At 40.5% G+C, this 15,898-nt stretch overlaps 2 protein-coding genes across 3 annotated transcripts; both read right to left on the reverse strand.

Annotated features, from left to right (window-relative positions):
* Window positions 1-4,849, reverse strand: LOC103368644 (retinol dehydrogenase 8). The gene is made up of 6 exons (XM_008297071.1): window positions 4,513-4,849; window positions 2,381-2,542; window positions 2,069-2,248; window positions 1,896-1,989; window positions 908-1,091; window positions 1-783 (listed from the first exon to the last, which is right to left on the reverse strand). Exons 1-6 carry the CDS (start codon window positions 4,607-4,609, stop codon window positions 541-543), a joined length of 960 nt encoding a protein of 319 aa, XP_008295293.1. The 5' UTR covers window positions 4,610-4,849; the 3' UTR covers window positions 1-540.
* Window positions 4,850-4,927: 78 nt separating this feature from the next.
* scinla (scinderin like a) lies at window positions 4,928-15,898 on the reverse strand. 2 transcript variants are annotated; one of them, XM_008297083.1, is made up of 17 exons: window positions 15,794-15,898; window positions 14,448-14,637; window positions 14,188-14,342; window positions 10,794-10,949; window positions 10,530-10,679; window positions 10,325-10,411; window positions 9,641-9,773; window positions 9,362-9,450; window positions 9,041-9,253; window positions 8,822-8,952; window positions 7,184-7,274; window positions 6,389-6,556; window positions 6,124-6,298; window positions 5,919-6,034; window positions 5,732-5,809; window positions 5,580-5,640; window positions 4,928-5,495 (listed from the first exon to the last, which is right to left on the reverse strand). In XM_008297083.1, the coding sequence occupies exons 2-17, from the start codon at window positions 14,623-14,625 to the stop codon at window positions 5,329-5,331; spliced, it is 2,148 nt and encodes a 715-aa protein (XP_008295305.1). In that variant the 5' UTR covers window positions 14,626-14,637; window positions 15,794-15,898; the 3' UTR covers window positions 4,928-5,328. The 2 variants fall into 2 exon arrangements, with proteins under 2 accessions (XP_008295305.1, XP_008295313.1); XM_008297091.1 differs by having other exon boundaries at window positions 14,448-14,653; window positions 15,794-15,874.

Raw genomic sequence — 15,898 nt, forward strand, 5'->3', positions numbered from 1 at the left:
TACTTTTACTTACAGAAAAGATGTGAATACTATTTCCGCTACTCGGCAGCTCAGATTAAAACAGCAGTATCCCAGATTAAGCCATGTGTAAACGGCTTACATAATCCTGTATCATAAGCACAATATGTTAGCAGAAGAAGTACAAGAACAGCTTTTAAATCTTATATTTAAATGTCTTTAGAAACAGAGAAAAGCCCCCAACAAGGCTGTATAACTATCTGAAATGCTACACCTGATGCACTCATTTGTCATTGCCCTCTATGGTTTTGCTTACTGCTTGAAAATTGTATATTATGGAGCTTGGAGGCTTACTGACTAAGACAGCTATGGTAGTCAATAGGATGTGGTTTAAACCTGCAGCAGAGCTTACAGACACATGTGAAAACAGATGACATGGTTAGCACCACTCATGGCTTTTCTTTTTTTTTTTATTATGTGTTTCAGCTTTAATCACAAAAGTCTTACAGCTAAAAATAATTTAAAGGAAAAATGCTAAGACGCTATGCACGATTAATATGTCTCACATAAAACAACAACAACTCAGCTACTCTTCTCCTTGTCCTTGTCCAGAGTGAAACTCTTTCGACTTCTCCAGCGCAGAAGCTTGAGGAAGTTGAGGCTGGCGTTGAAGACTTTGTCGTGTTCAAACACCATTTTGTAAAACGTGTCGATTGGAAGGTCGCCGTTGGGGTCGGCGTATTTGAGCGTGGTCATGGGGGTGTAAAGAGTGTTTGTCTGATGACGGAAAGGAGGATTGTCCATGGTGATGATCTTGAAGGTATGCTAGGAAGGAAAAACACAGGACAAACCATGTTTACATGCGGCGCACACTATAATTTATCCCCATCGCAGTGTTTTCATGAACTGTGACGAGATGAAACGTGTTCGGGGTTGAACTGCACGATACCTCTGCTACGTCGTCGGCAGTCTGGCCAAGGGTCTCGAAGATCTGATTGTAGTTCTTTAAGTAGATGTTTGTGAACATGTCAGCCGTCACTTTGTCTGCTTTGCTCAGATCAGTCTTCATGCCTTCCTCATAAACCTTACGCTCAAACTCTGTGATCACTGGACCTGGCTCTATCAGGCTGATGCTGAAGAAGGAACAGCAAAGGATACGTCCTGTTTAGAACACGTGCGTTCAGTAGTAGAGCTGAGTCGTGCAGGATTCTTAGAAGTTAACCCAAAACACTAATTTGCAGACAGATTTAAAAATTAAAATTACATTAATGTGACAATGTGCCACAGAATCCAAGAGGTTACTTGGATTGGAGGACAGACAAGAAAATCATGCCTGTACCTGTGTTCATTCTGCAGGAATAATATTACAAAGAAAAGCTGATCTCCAGAGAAATAAATATCTGAAAGCTGCATAGAATCCCTGAGAGCCTCACTGCATCATGTTCCACTGTATTTAGTATTTTCTTGAGACATTTCCACTAGAAATTTATGCAGAAAAGACAAATTGGTGCATAGAAAATCACCAGAAAGCAGGAAATTAGGTGTTTGATGCTCAAGCAAACCTAATATTATCTTTAATGGATGTAATTGAAGCTTTTATTGTCCTATTATTCCTCCACGCCTATCAAAACCTTCCTGCATAGTTGTTCCCATTTAATATCCACTTACGGTGTAATACTGTGTCAGAACTTGTCTACAACCTGCATACTTTGGAAAATTTTCCTGTTTATGGTGAAACAGTGGTGGGTGTTGTTATGCAATAGGACTGCACGAATGTTTGGGTCACAGGCAAGTGCTGGTTTGCAGGTATTTTCATGTCAGCTCTGAGGGAGAAAGGTGTTTCCTTCACTGATCTCATCTTTGGAAATCAAACCAGTACAGAATGAAATGTGCAAAGTGTGTCTGTGTTCTGCAGCGTAAGAGAGTTAGTATCTTACTTCAGATTAAACCTCAGAGCTTGTACCGCCAGGCTCTCACAAAAGCCTTCCACTGCAAACTTGGATGCCGCGTAGACGTCGTTGAATAAAATTCCTGAAACAGAGAAAGACAGTGTAAAGAGACTGCATCATAAACAGACGGTGTCATGATGAACAGATGCAGTGGTTCTCACCCTGAATGCCCATGACGCTGCTGATGACCACGATGTGGCCTTTTTTCCTTCGCTTCATGTCAGGTAGGAGTTCCTTCAGCAATCGCACGAGCCCGAAGAAGTTGGTGTCCATGACTGTCTTCATCTCGTCAATAGACTGACACTCGATGGGTCCGATCAGACCCATCCCAGCGTTGCTTACTGTGAGAGGAGGCCGAGAACATAAAGAAGTGTTATCACATGGAGAAAATATGCATAAATACAAAGACAATATTCCTGAAAAGCCGCAATCGTAAAAATCTTTTGCAGACTGAGTTGAGGTAAATGACTTACTAAGGATGTCCACCCTCCGCTCAGGGAGACTGTCCACGCAGGCTTTGATGGACGCTTCGTCACAGACGTCCAGCTGCTTGATCTCCAAAGTCCTGCCCAGAGTCCGACCCGCCGCCTCAACCAGCGCCTCACCCTTACCTAAGTTCCTCATGGTGGCGTAGACTGCAACAAACGCAAATAATCTGAAGCAGCTGCTGGAATAAAAGGCTGCTGAATTACATCAGACATTTATTTTGAAAGGGTCAGACCTCCCATCATTACAAATGACCCTTTGTGTTATTTACAATGGTGGATAATATTGACTTTTATTTTCTTAGGTTTCTGCTGCCAAGCCAATTCAACAGAGGAACACTGTGAAAACAACAATAACAACAAAACAAAAAGAAAACTGTAAATAACTTTTAGATACATTTTAAAGCCAAAACATTACACGAGATGAGTTATATATATATGATTTGGCTTTTTAGTGTTAATTGAAGGGTATTTACAGGTATAAAAACGTCTTTATTATACATCTCAACTAAAAATCTAAGTAAAATTACAGAACAAATGCTTGTTTTTCTGTTAATTGTCACTAATTGAATGTAATTTTGAAATGGACTATTGCTATAATTATAACTATATTTGCTGTATTCAACTTAAATTTAACAGTTTAATGTATTAAATAGAAAGGAAATGTTTTTGAAATTAAAATGCAAATTTTATGGCAATTCACAGTTAGAAGTTTTTCATGTTATTTTGCATCAGCATTATCATGCTATGCTTTTGTAATCTTATTCAAACTCGCATAATATTTATGTATTTTCTGCAAAAAATAGCAGAAAATTTGTAAAATATAAAGAAATATATTTAATTACAGATTTTTAAACATTGATAGATGTTAGTTTATTATGTTTGAAGCACTGAAAAGTTGTTAATGTTAGAGCTACTCAGAATAATCCACAGACCTCTGGGACTATTTCTTCTGTAGACAGAACTTCATGGCATGAGGATTAACAAGAGTAACCAGGATGTTGTTTCTAGAAAGATGCTGCTGTTCAGTTACAAGTTTAACAGACAAAAACTTTGAAAATTTGCACATAAAGCTGAAAAAAAAACTACATTACTTAGAAAAGAAAAAAAAATCTTTTTTTTGCAACCTCTGAGAACACCTGTCAATTTTTACTTTGTGTTAGCAAATTCTTCACTTGCCTTTGACAGAAATGTAATATAAATAATACATTTCTTGTTAAATGTTGTGTTATGTAATAAATAACTGTGCTTAACTTTGAATGATTAGTCTCCAAAGTGTTCTAAAGCACTGGCCAATGGTTCTACACTGCAAAAATGCTAATTGGAGGCCAAACCTTATAGATATAAGCATTCTGGCATTTAAAACAAACACATTTGCCAGTGCAATGGGTAAGTTTTACTTGATACGATCATTTTAAATCTTAAAGTAAGGTGGAAAAGGTGAATGCAAAAGAAGCCAAGATTGGTTGCAAGACAAAGTTGCTTATTAAGACAAGTGACATTTACTTGAAAGTAGACGTTCCATTTATGCTAAAAACCAGACTAAGTAGAGTTCTGAGTCAAACTATAACATTATTACACTTGGTTAGATATCAGTGACACAGTTTTAATGCAATATTACTGCTAATAGTATCAGTAGAAGTCACTTGTACTTCCACAAAATTGAATATTAATCATTATGAAATGGATTTAATCCAACAAGCAATGAGGGACTCAATGAGATTCAAAGGGTAACTGAAGTTGATGATCCACTAATTTCACTGTCAGTGAATCCTGAAAAATACGACAACATGCTCCCCTTAAAATCTCAAAACAGTGCTGAATTACTACAGCTGGTTTACTGATAACCTTTTAGGCAGTGAGGATGCATAAAGCAGTTTAAATAAGACAATTTATTCATTATATTCTACAGCTCTGTGTAGCTCAAGAGAAGGCTGAAAGGAAATATGAATGTGGGATAACATTTTAAAACTCCTTCCTTTCAGTAAAAAGATAACGCATGCACCCTCCTCTGTTGTCTTTAAACATCCTTCAGCAGTCGCAATGAGACAAACATCTGACACAAACAGTTTCAGACATGCAACCACAACAAGTTTAGACGAAGCCTTAAAAAAATTTACCCATGAATCTCTTCTTCTCATCTTTTGCAATGCGGGAAGCCAAAGCGAGGCCGATCCCGGAGGAGCAGCCCGTGATGAGTACCACCTTCTGGTTCATTGTGCCTGGATGTAGTGTTTGTTTTGCAGTTCCAGCAGCAGAGAATGAAAGAGGACAAAGGAAGGGAGGTAGCAGGGGGATGTTGAGCCACTTTTAAAGCCTGTTCCTTAATCCACAGGTCTGCAACTCAGCAGAAGCCCCGCGCACATGGCCTGAAGATTACCATCAAGCGAGGCCTACACCTGGTTCTGCAGCATAGCGAGGATTTAGGCTCATGATAACAAGTCTGCTGTGGCAGTGAATGCAGGATGTGAGCGATGATGAAAGCAAAAACACATGCTGTTTCATTTTTTAAAAAATGCAATCAGAAAATGGTTGTATTTCTTTTTTTCTTTTTTATTAAAACTTCCTCAAAAATGTTCACCCAAGCCTGTAAAAAGGGACATTTTGCATAAAAACATGAAGAAATGCATTTGTGACTTTTAAAATTCCAAATCTATGAAACATATTCCAAATAATTCTAAGGCCACACTTAACTCAGGGGTTTTAAAGTGGATCGTAAACAGCTGTCAGTTAATTCTCACAAGCAAATGAAATCATACAAACTAGCAATCGTGATACAAAGTTGGATGTTCAGTGCACCTAAGCTGCCCTCCACCTGCATCAAAGTTTGCTAAGCTCACGACATCTTTCATGCTGATTATTCTTTAAAGTTCAACAAAGCACTGAAACTTTCCAAATGTTTGCAGATGCTGATTCTTTCTAGAGTTTTTTTTCCTCTACTTTTTCATTTGTTGTTGCATGCACTGCAGAAGATCTTTCTCCCACATCTTGGGGTCCCAAGCCTGGAACCAGCCAGTGAAGGTGAAAGGCTCCTCCCCCTGCTTGATGGTGGTGATGGGGATACCGCGGCGGCCAGACGGGTCCGAATTTACGTACTCTTTGGCTGAAGAGGAAACAAGAATACATTTGTAAACGGAGGCCTCCTCTGCAATCTCTCTCTTATGTCTGACAGCTTTGTTTATCTCACCGATGTCGAACGATCCAGTTTTCTCTGTCTCATTGGCATCTTTTCCGATCCAAACGAAGAGCTGGTGAGAGAATCAACCAAACAGAATTATAGCTAAGGAAGCAACAAAGAGGGCACGAGCTGAAACTGAAAATCTAAAAGCGGTGGCTTACCTGATCCCAGGTATCCAGAATCATGACGTCATCAGTTGCCAGATCGATCTGTGTGAAGTCACCGGGCACCTCCTCCGCCTATGTATTGAGTAGCATACATTTACACACTGTCTCTAAGAAATGATCAAAACATTTGGCAAAAAAAAAAAGAAGAAAAAACATGATTGAAAAAACACTGAACACTCACTATCAGATTGCCAGTTTTGTTTGAACAACCAAACAGTCGTGGAGGCCTGATGGCGCTTTGCAGGGCCTTGGAGGTCTGGTACTCCTTCTTTCCACCCAGTACTGCCCAGAAAGCAGCTGGAAACAAGGAGAAAACCATACTTATCCACAGGAAGTACTTCACTGCTGCTGTCCTGTGGAGAAGAAGCTCTATTTGCGGCACTCACGTGGCTCCTTTGTCTCCTCCACCTCAGTGGCAGCTCCTCCAATCAGCTTGGTGAGGTGCTTAGCTGTAGCGATCTCCTCCTCAGTGGCTCCTTTTCCCTTCCACTCAAAGTGGGCATCACTTGACTTCAGCACAAACACGTCGTTGGTGTTCAGAGAGGAGGCACTGGGCTCCACCTGGGTGGGGGGGGCACAAAGAGAGGGAGAAGTTACGCCGGCCATTCATCACGAAACGTGAGTTTGTTCGGTGTAATAGACGAGGCTGACCTCAACGGCTCGTGTGGCTTTGGTGGAGCTCTTGCGGATGTGGAAGAGGCGTGTGCTGCTGGGTGCACTCTCGCCGCCGCAACGGGACGTCCCACCCAGGTGGATGATAAGGTTTCCTTTAAAAATGCTCGCAAAATGTGAGGGTTCTTGGCCCTGAGTGACCCGAACCTGCAGAGACAGAACAGTAGCTGCATGTTTAATGAAGTGCTGGGTGATCAGAGGTGTCCCCTCTATGTCTGGATGACAGGAGCAACTCATTTAACTCTATTGAGGACTGTCATGTTGCCATACGCTGAAGGGTCCATTGGATCCCCAAGAAATAATATGTGCAAAATATTTGTTGATATTCATTATAGACTTGTACACTATGTTAAGTAAATTCTCTGATAAGTTGACGTATTTTTGGTTCCAAATGTTTGACAAATGTCCCTCTTTTTTACATTTAAAGTAAATGGTTAAAAAAAAAAAAACAATACCTGTCACCTAAACCAAAAGACCTGGGGTCCAGAAGACATCAACAGTCTTTTATTTTGGGGAATACGTTTATTCATTTTCTTGCTGAGAAAATGGAACTCTAAAGCTCACTAACCAGGCTAGTTGTTTCCCCAGGGGTAACCAGCTGCTGGCTGTATCTCCAGATTTACATATATTAACAGGTAGATATGAAAGTGGTATTGTTTTTCTGACTGACTCTTGCCAAGTATATGCATTACTTAAAGTTTTGAAGGTTTCCTTTTAAGAAAAACCCGAGAAACACTGTAAGCTTCTTTTTTTAAAAAACAGGGCGTATGTTACCTGCGTAGCTATTCCACCCATGGAATCATCCAGGTTGACAGCGAGAAAAGCTGAAGCAGCCAGTTCATCCTGAGTGCACTTCAGACCTTGCCTACAGCAAAGAAGTAGAATATTCACAATTCATTTAGTTTTCAAGCAAAAAATGTTTGTCACAATTGAAACAACAGTATATCCAGACGTTTTTGTAATATCACTTTGACCCAGATGGAAAAATCTCAGGAACTATTTGATGGTCACCAGGAGTTTCTCTTTGGAATTACTCCTGGGTGCATCATGATGAAATTTCATGAAGAAATTTGCGCAAATCTCAAAATGATCTGCACTAATTCCAGTGATATTCTGATTCTAGTGAATTTATCAGATCCTTATCAGAATACCTTGGTAAATATGTGCAAAATGAACATTCTCATTAGCTTCATTTGTGTATGTGCAAAATATTAGCACACTATCCCGTTAAACTATGATAACAAAGTCCACATGTGAATCTGATTGAAATGCTGTGGGGTTTCAGTGCTTGAAAACCCTCAAACACCATGCTCACAAATTTCAGCCATCCAATACTGAATTCTGAGGCAAAAGGAGGATAGTACATCTATTGATTTTGTTGTTGTTGTTGAATAAATTAGTAAAAACCTTATTTCCCTTGTGGTGCTGTTCAAGCATATCACTCTGTTTCAAAGAGGATCCAATGTTTGATTGTCCAAATATGTTAGAAAATAAGTATTCCTTTTTTATTTTTTCACAAGATGGTATGTGTTTCTGTTGTGTGAATGGCTTAACCTCTCTGTATCTCAAGTACTTTCTGGGCATTTTTCCTCACTGGGGCCTCGTGTTTCACTGCAATATAAAGTCCTGCACCTCCATGGAAACAACACAACCATGGCTAGGAGTAGAGAGAACTCAAAAACATCATCCGTTACAATGCCATAAGCCATACATCAAAAACAACAAGTTGAATTTCTGTGATTTTTTTATTTTTATTTCTTTTAACAAAAACTGAAAAACACAGGAATTGCCATGTATCAGTGCCGACAGGTGTTACCAATACTGAAAAAAAGAGAAAGAAATGGCGACACCACACACTAATACTAAATATTTATCTACTCGCATTTTTTATTTGATTCCATACTTGTCACCGATCTGCTCTCTGCAGTTTATGTTTTGTCATGTGACAGCTCGTCGCAGTTGAGTCGTTAATGGCTTCATGGTGGCGTCAAGGAGTGCAAAATGCTTTGATTTTTTACTGAATCTTATGCAAACTGTTTATTTGTGGCAATGCTTTAAAAGAGCCACGTAAAATGAAGTGCTGTCTTTTTTTTTTTTTTTTTTTAATCATTAAAAGAAAAAAATCATAATTTCAGCTAATGTTCCCAATGGAACTACATGTTTAGTTCTTTGGTAAGCTAAAAATCAGTATAATTCTTTTCACAGTTTCTGGCTTTGATAAATAGTGTCATTTTTTCCATTTGTAAAAGACAGCATACCTTTCAAACCAACTGGTGGGTTTCAGAAGGTAAATAAAAAGCTTGACACAAGAAAAGTACTTTGCTCTACCACTGGTCTTGTCAACAGGGGCCCAGCAACTAATCTTTGTCCCCTAATAGATATATCTGGCCCTGCTGAAAGGGTTGCACCCACCAGATATAGATGATATGCCTCTGTCTGCCTTCGTTGTAGGAGTACAGCACCAGGTAACAGTCACCTCCAAAGAACTGTCCGTGGGTGGATGCGTCCACAGGTACTTTATCACCTCCTTCCACACGCCAAATCTGCAGACATTCACCATTGTCATACGTAAACACTGTTATTGAAGACTGTGAATATACAGCATAATCATAGTCAAGCAAAAGACCGTACCTGGACTTTCCCAGAGCCATCATCCACCATGCCGTGCTGGGCAGCCATCTCCTTGTTGTCGTGGAGTTTGGAGGCATCGAAGGGAATCTGCTTCACACTGGCAATGCTACCAATGGAAGAGACCTTATGTGGGCCCTTGATGTCCCCTTCGAACCATCCGGAGAAGAACTGCTTAAATAGGGTGCTCTCACTCCCTGCTGGAAATACCTGGATCTGTCAGTGGCATGAACAGACAGAAGGGCAAGTATATTCAGAAACAGGAAGACATAATAGGCAAGGATGAAGTTGTGCCAGCAGACTTTCACAACATGACCACATTACCTGAGTTCTTGGGGAGTATCCGTGGTCTTTGATGAACGTATTTGCGATATCAACTGCTGATTTGCGCTCGGCTTCATTTGCATCCTTCCCTGCATTTTGGGGTTTGGTGCAATGGTGAGAAATGTTAATCAGATTCTGGTAAAAATCTATGAATGAGTCAACTAGAGAGGAACCACGAGCACTGATGAACAAAACAAAGTCAGCATTGATAGACAGACTAAACAAAGTGTATCCAGAGAAGAAGAGGTTGCAAATGAATAGACGTCAAAAGTCTAATACCTTTCCAGACAAAAACCTTTCTATCCGCTCCATTGTCCAGGATGTAGCATTCGCTCTGGGACAGCATGTTCTGTTTGAACGGGTTTTTTTCAGCCACCAAAGTCGTCTTCATGGAGTCAGCAGCATCGGAAATCTAGAGAGAAGAGAGATGATCGAAATATCTACATTTATCATCTGAATCTCTGCGATACTGTAACGTTTGTTAACAGGAATTCATAAAGAAGTGAATATCCAGAGGAGTTCAAAAGATCGAAGAGTACATCGACAATCTGACATAATGTTACAATCTGTCATATTATTGGAAATAGTTTTAAAAGACAAGAAGTTCTAACACATAGAATTAAATTGAATTGAAGCATTTTGGAGAAGGGGGGTGGGGGGACGACACACATGGAGTGGGCAGCATTTCACAGCGGATGATTTAGAAAGATCCTATTTACTATTTGGTTTGCATCCTTGTGGTGAAGGATTCACTGCAGTAGGATTATGAGCCCAAACACACCTTAAAGCTTTGACTTAAAGACCAAAGAAGACCAAGGAGAGCTGACTGTCATGGACTTTCCTCCACAGTCAACTGATCTCAACCCACTGAACATTAAAGCAAACATGATAAAAAAAAAAAAAAGGTCTTTGGAAGATGATTACTGGTCAGACTTTTGGACCCTACTGTATGAGTGGATTTACCATATAAAGGGATGCCTGGTTCTTCTTCTTCTTTTCAGCAGAAACATCACAGGTTCCAGATGGGAGCTCAGGCTTGGGTCCCATTACCTGTAAATAAACACAACATTATACTTGACATCGTCCCTGGCATCAGATAAATACTTTGTCACAGCCATTCAGAGGTTTCCAGAAAATAAAATGTAATGCAAATGAAAAGAAATCTCACACTGATGATGGCTTCTGGCTCACAACCTTCGTCAACTATCTCAACGTCAGCGCGGCCATTTCGCTCATTGTCGCGGATGTCGTTGGCCATCTGAATGGCTTTTAGACGCTCGTAACGATTGCTCTCACTGCCGCTCCAAAGGAAGATGTCCTGTGGTTTCACAGAGAGGAGAAAGAAGGTGAAAATAAAGCTGCGGTGAAACACTGAAACACTTAAAGCTGTCTGTCAAACATGTTTGGGTATGTAGTCACAATTCTAGGTCACCTTTCCCAGGTCAATGATGAAGCAGTCTCCTTTGTTGAAGGACGCCCACTCTAAAGACACCTCTGTTCCTCTGATTAGCCGACGACCTTTAACGTGTAGGGCACGCTTCACGTTTTCCTCGACCACATGCTTAAAACCTGAGCGTACTCCACCTTTCTGTAACAAAGCATTCAAACAGCATGTTAGTCCTATGTGTACAGAGGAATATTAGAGGAGTACTTTCTAAAGTTACAGTAAAATAGAAGACAGACACCATTCCCATCTTTGTTAAATATACCAAAAGATGGCTCACTGCAGAATGACCCTTAAGGGTCATGGTGGGGATTTTTTTCTGAACTATTTATGTATTTCCTTGCAATACCTTTTGTGATCAACGTGAAAAGTTGCTGCGTGGGTCCAGTGCAATTATAGTACACTGCCAGTTAATAGAATAATTAACAGATGCTACAGAAACTAGAGATGACGTGACACCTTATTTAGAAGGCCTGATCTCAAAACAGTGTCCCACCACTGGCGGTGAGTACAGTTGCACTGCTCACACTGTGACTGAATATGGCAATTGAAGTGACTTTATTGGCATTTCTGATTGAATCTACGACGCTATGGATACATACAGCTTTACTACTATTTGACTATTTTGTCATAGGTGCTATAATCTTACATAGCCAGATCCATCTCCACATGGCTATCACACCACAATCATTTTGGGTGGTGTGAAGCAGCAGTGCCCCTGCAAAGTAGTGAGTATTGACCATGGTCAACACCATAGCAAACTCCCTGGAACAACCCAGCAGGCCTATCTTATTGCATGATCCCAAATCTTGCCCAAAACCTTACATTTTCTTTATGGTTGCTGTTTCCTACAGCTAAGGAGATTTTGAAAACAGTAGCATGCGGGTAGTGGAATTTGAAATGGCAGGCTAAGAAAACCGCATCGAGTGAGTCAGACTGTAAGTGCTATGATGGCTGTGTTACCAAAACATCACAGGAGATTTAGTACAGTGCTTGACTATCACTGCACTGCATGGTGAATAAACATGCGCGTAAGATGACTACAGCCTCATTCATTCAAATCATTTCATTCAAAAAGTTGCACAACAACACAAAAAGGTGAGGCACCTGCATGTTGGGTATGCTCCTACAATTTTGGACCCACAGGGCGCACACATTGGCACCCTTGTCATGCACGACTGAAATCTCTGCCAATCAAGCTGTCTTGCTTTTGGTTAGCTCCCAGCAGACATCCATCCATCCATCCATCCATCCATTATCTATACACCACTTAATCCTCACTAGGGTCATGGGGGCCTGGAGTCTATCCCAGGTAACTCAGGGTGAAGGCAGGGGACACCCTGGACAGGTCACCAGTCTATCACAGGGCTACACTTAGAGACAGACAACCAAGCACACTCACATTCACACCTACGGACAATTTAGAATCACCAATTAACCTCAACATGTTTTTGAACTGTGTGGGAGGAAGCCGGAGAACCCGGAGAGAACCCACGCTGCACGGGGAGAACATACAAATTCCATGCAGAAAGATCCCGGGCGTCCTCACCGGGACGCAAACTGGTGACCTTTTTGCTGCGAGGCAACAGTGCTAGCCACCGGGCAGCCCTCCCAGCAGACATGAATGAGATAAAATGAACTAATCATAAAGCTCTTCTCCACTTGTATATTAGCATTTATTAGATTCATTGGATCAAATTCTGATGACATACAGTGGGGTTGAACCATCCAAATACCAAATTTCTAATAGAAAGTCATTATCAGATGTGTTTTATTAACTCTGTTTCAGCTGCTCTGTTAAGGAGAAAAGCACTTTTGGGCAAGTGTGCACCACACAGCTGAGTATCTTGGATGGAACTGCTCCCGTCTTGAGGACAGACTAAGGGAACAAATATCACTTGTTGTTCCATAACAAGTGATAAACTTCTCTGCACAAGACATGAATTCCGCCTATAAACCTGGACACCTGGACGCAGCCACCTGAATTAAAGCCCTGACAGTTCATCTCACTGTATCAAAGTTCCATGAATACAATCATGCCTAAAATTGGCTTGAATATAGCTCTACCACTCCCGTTGCCCCCATGGTCCTCCCCATTAATATGCAAATTAATCTCCACCTCTCTTCTTTCCATTCACCTGTCTGCTGCCCTCTGCAGCTCCAGCACACCAGCTCACCTGCAACTCTGCTAAAACACTGCAAAATTACTCTGCACCACACAATTGCAAGTTTTAATATTGGCGTAATCAAGCCAGACATGTTGGAGTCAGACATGAGTCAGAATAATGATACAGAAAGCTCCGCCCTGCAAGTTAAGAGGATTTGTTCCTCAAGTTTGTTATGAGACTGTCATCAGTGGCCATGGTGTTGAATTATTTTGCTCATGACATGTCTTCTGGTAGATGAAAACACCATATGGTCATGTTAAGAAGGTAAAAAAAAAAACAAAAAAAACATGATTTTAGCCCTCAGTAGATGAAACAATGCCTCAGAGAATTGCAGGTGTTTTTTCTTCAGCACTAGGTCTTTATTTACTCTCAAAACATGAACTATGTGCTAATCTATTGTGCGAAATGACAGTAATTACATCTATATATATTCTGGTATATTTTTTAATTGTCATGTGGTTCCTAATTTTATGTTTTCTTTATGTAATTAAAGACATTTAAATCATAAATCCATGCAGAAATGGCCCAAATTGGTGAATATAAATTGACCATAGTGTGGGAAATCAAATGTCTTTCTTACCTGAAGGCACCACTACCAATATTCTAATGAAACCTCATGAGCAAACTGTTACTTCATTGCTCATCCAGCAGTTATGTTTGCGGCCATGTAGAAAACATAAACTTCTAGAAACAGTGGGGTTTTGGAGCAGTTACCTGCAGCAAAAACAGTACATTTAATGACCCGAACAACTCAACATTGAGCTGAAACTCACTGTAAAGCTCTGTGAATATCAGTCATGGCCACTTTAAAGACGTTCAGCTCATGACTTGCAAAGATTAGTAAGTTATTTCAGCGTCAGATTGTCTGAAACAGAAGCCTGGGTGGCCTGTTTCCCAGTGGCCTGCTTCAGATCATGACACTGGCAGCCATTTGGTGTTTTTCTCAGAACATGTTCCAGCTCGCCTTGTTTGCTGGTTCAAACTCTCCATGGAAACCTTTTGCAGGAAACCTGAGGGAGCAACCTTGCACGACTCCACACAGCACTGCAAGCAAGGACTTCCCACAAATACCTAATCAGCCCGTCTAGGTGTGGTCATTAAACTGTTTCTTCTGGCACTATAAAATGGTAACAAGGTCCCAACTTTTGTGCTTTTGCCTCGTTTCAAATAATTTATACCCTGATGAAACCAGTTTGCATGTATGCATATTTCACCTTGTATTTGATGCCAGTCTTGAAGTATTTCATAAAGGTGGATGACTCTTCATTTTGAAACTCGTTGTACTGTACAGGAGTTCCATTCAAGAAGTCATCCAGCTGAACTTGGAAAATGACAGCAGCAGTACTCTCATCCTGAGTAGCTTCAGTGCCTGCAGAGTAACAGATAACAGTGGATGCAGGTAAAATAAAACAGACAATTTAAATCTCTTATGAGCCTGAGTTTGCTTTGCGGTTTACAGAAAATAATCCAATACCAATCCATGAGTGAACGTTGTAAGAGGGAGCCGCGGTAGTATAAAGCAAGATGTAAGCGTCTCCGGTGAAGAAGCTTCCGTGTAATTCATGAGGGACGGGTACCAAATCCATTTTCTCCACCCGCCACACCTGCAGGCCGGGCTTCTTCCCTGCAGTCTGGAACTCCTTGTGTGTCATGGTGCTCAGGGCCTGGCAGGAGACACGTCTTCATTAACACAAACAGCGGGATCACTGCGAGGACAATGACTTCCCTTTTGCCCCAAATGTTCTCACCCCAGCTTCTAAAATTACAGAATTTCATGTTTTTCTTTATGCCATGTGCTCATTAATACAACTAGCAATTATCTCCACTGTCAATTATTTTCTCAAAAAATGGATTAGTTGGTCGGTTTACAAAATGTTGGCTGTAATCAGAGGATTTGGACTCTTTTCCCCCTAAAAAAAAAAAAAAGTGCTCAGACTGATGGAATAGTTGACAATGAATCGATTAATTGATTATTTGCTAGTTGAATTAAATAAGCCTCATTTTGGGCTTTTAGCAAGTTGTAACAGACATTTACCGCTGTCTTTTTAGTGATTAATCAATTGTTGCAGTCCATTTTAATGCAGCCTGAACTCTTGAAGTCAGATTCTCATCATGTTGGGATCAGGCTGAAGAAAAGCTGCTCATTGCCACTTTCAATCATTGTGTGATATTTGTTGTGCACATTGCAGAATATTACAGTTAATTCATGCAGAATATATTTAGTAAATGTAATTATTTTTGCTTTATTCCATTTGAATCAAAAGCTCTCAGTTTTTCTGGAACATGAGATTCATCGTGCAGTGTCTTTTGCTTAACCTATAATACAGGTACTAAATTACAACTCTATTCAGTGAATAAAATCGCCTGATGTGCCTGGGTGTGTCCTCTCTACTGACTGCCAAAAGTGTGGTATTTAGGAGAATGCAGAGCCACTCCCCACAGGCAAAGACAAAAAGCATGCATCTTATGGTCATGTAGTTTGTAACCATTACTCTGTGTAGTTTGCACACAACACTAGGAGGTATGAGTATAATGCAAGAACCAACCATTTTCTCCTTTTCCAACACTGATAAACTGACAACATTTCTGGCCACAATTGAAAAAAAAAAAAAGCAAGTTTATAAATGAATTCTTTCCTTGTCCTGAATACAACTTGTTTAGTTTTATTTAATGCAAAATCAGATACATCTCAAGCCATTGTAGACGTCATCAACTTTGCAGGGACTTGTCACAACTTTCTAAATGTAAAAGGCTGCAGCAAGTTTTTACAGCACTATACAAAAAGTTTCAACAGACAGAGTTCAAGAGATTTTCCATTACCTTACGAGGACAGAAGTGTGATGCTGGGCGTGAAGAAGCTGCAACGCTGCTCTTGCAGTGATCCGCCCAGGCTGCCTGCGATCAGACCTGCTTTATAGGCTGGAG

The sequence above is a fragment of the Stegastes partitus genome, unplaced genomic scaffold (genome assembly GCF_000690725.1).
Source record: "Stegastes partitus isolate 25-593 unplaced genomic scaffold, Stegastes_partitus-1.0.2 Scaffold25, whole genome shotgun sequence".
Classification (NCBI taxonomy): domain Eukaryota; kingdom Metazoa; phylum Chordata; class Actinopteri; family Pomacentridae; genus Stegastes; species Stegastes partitus.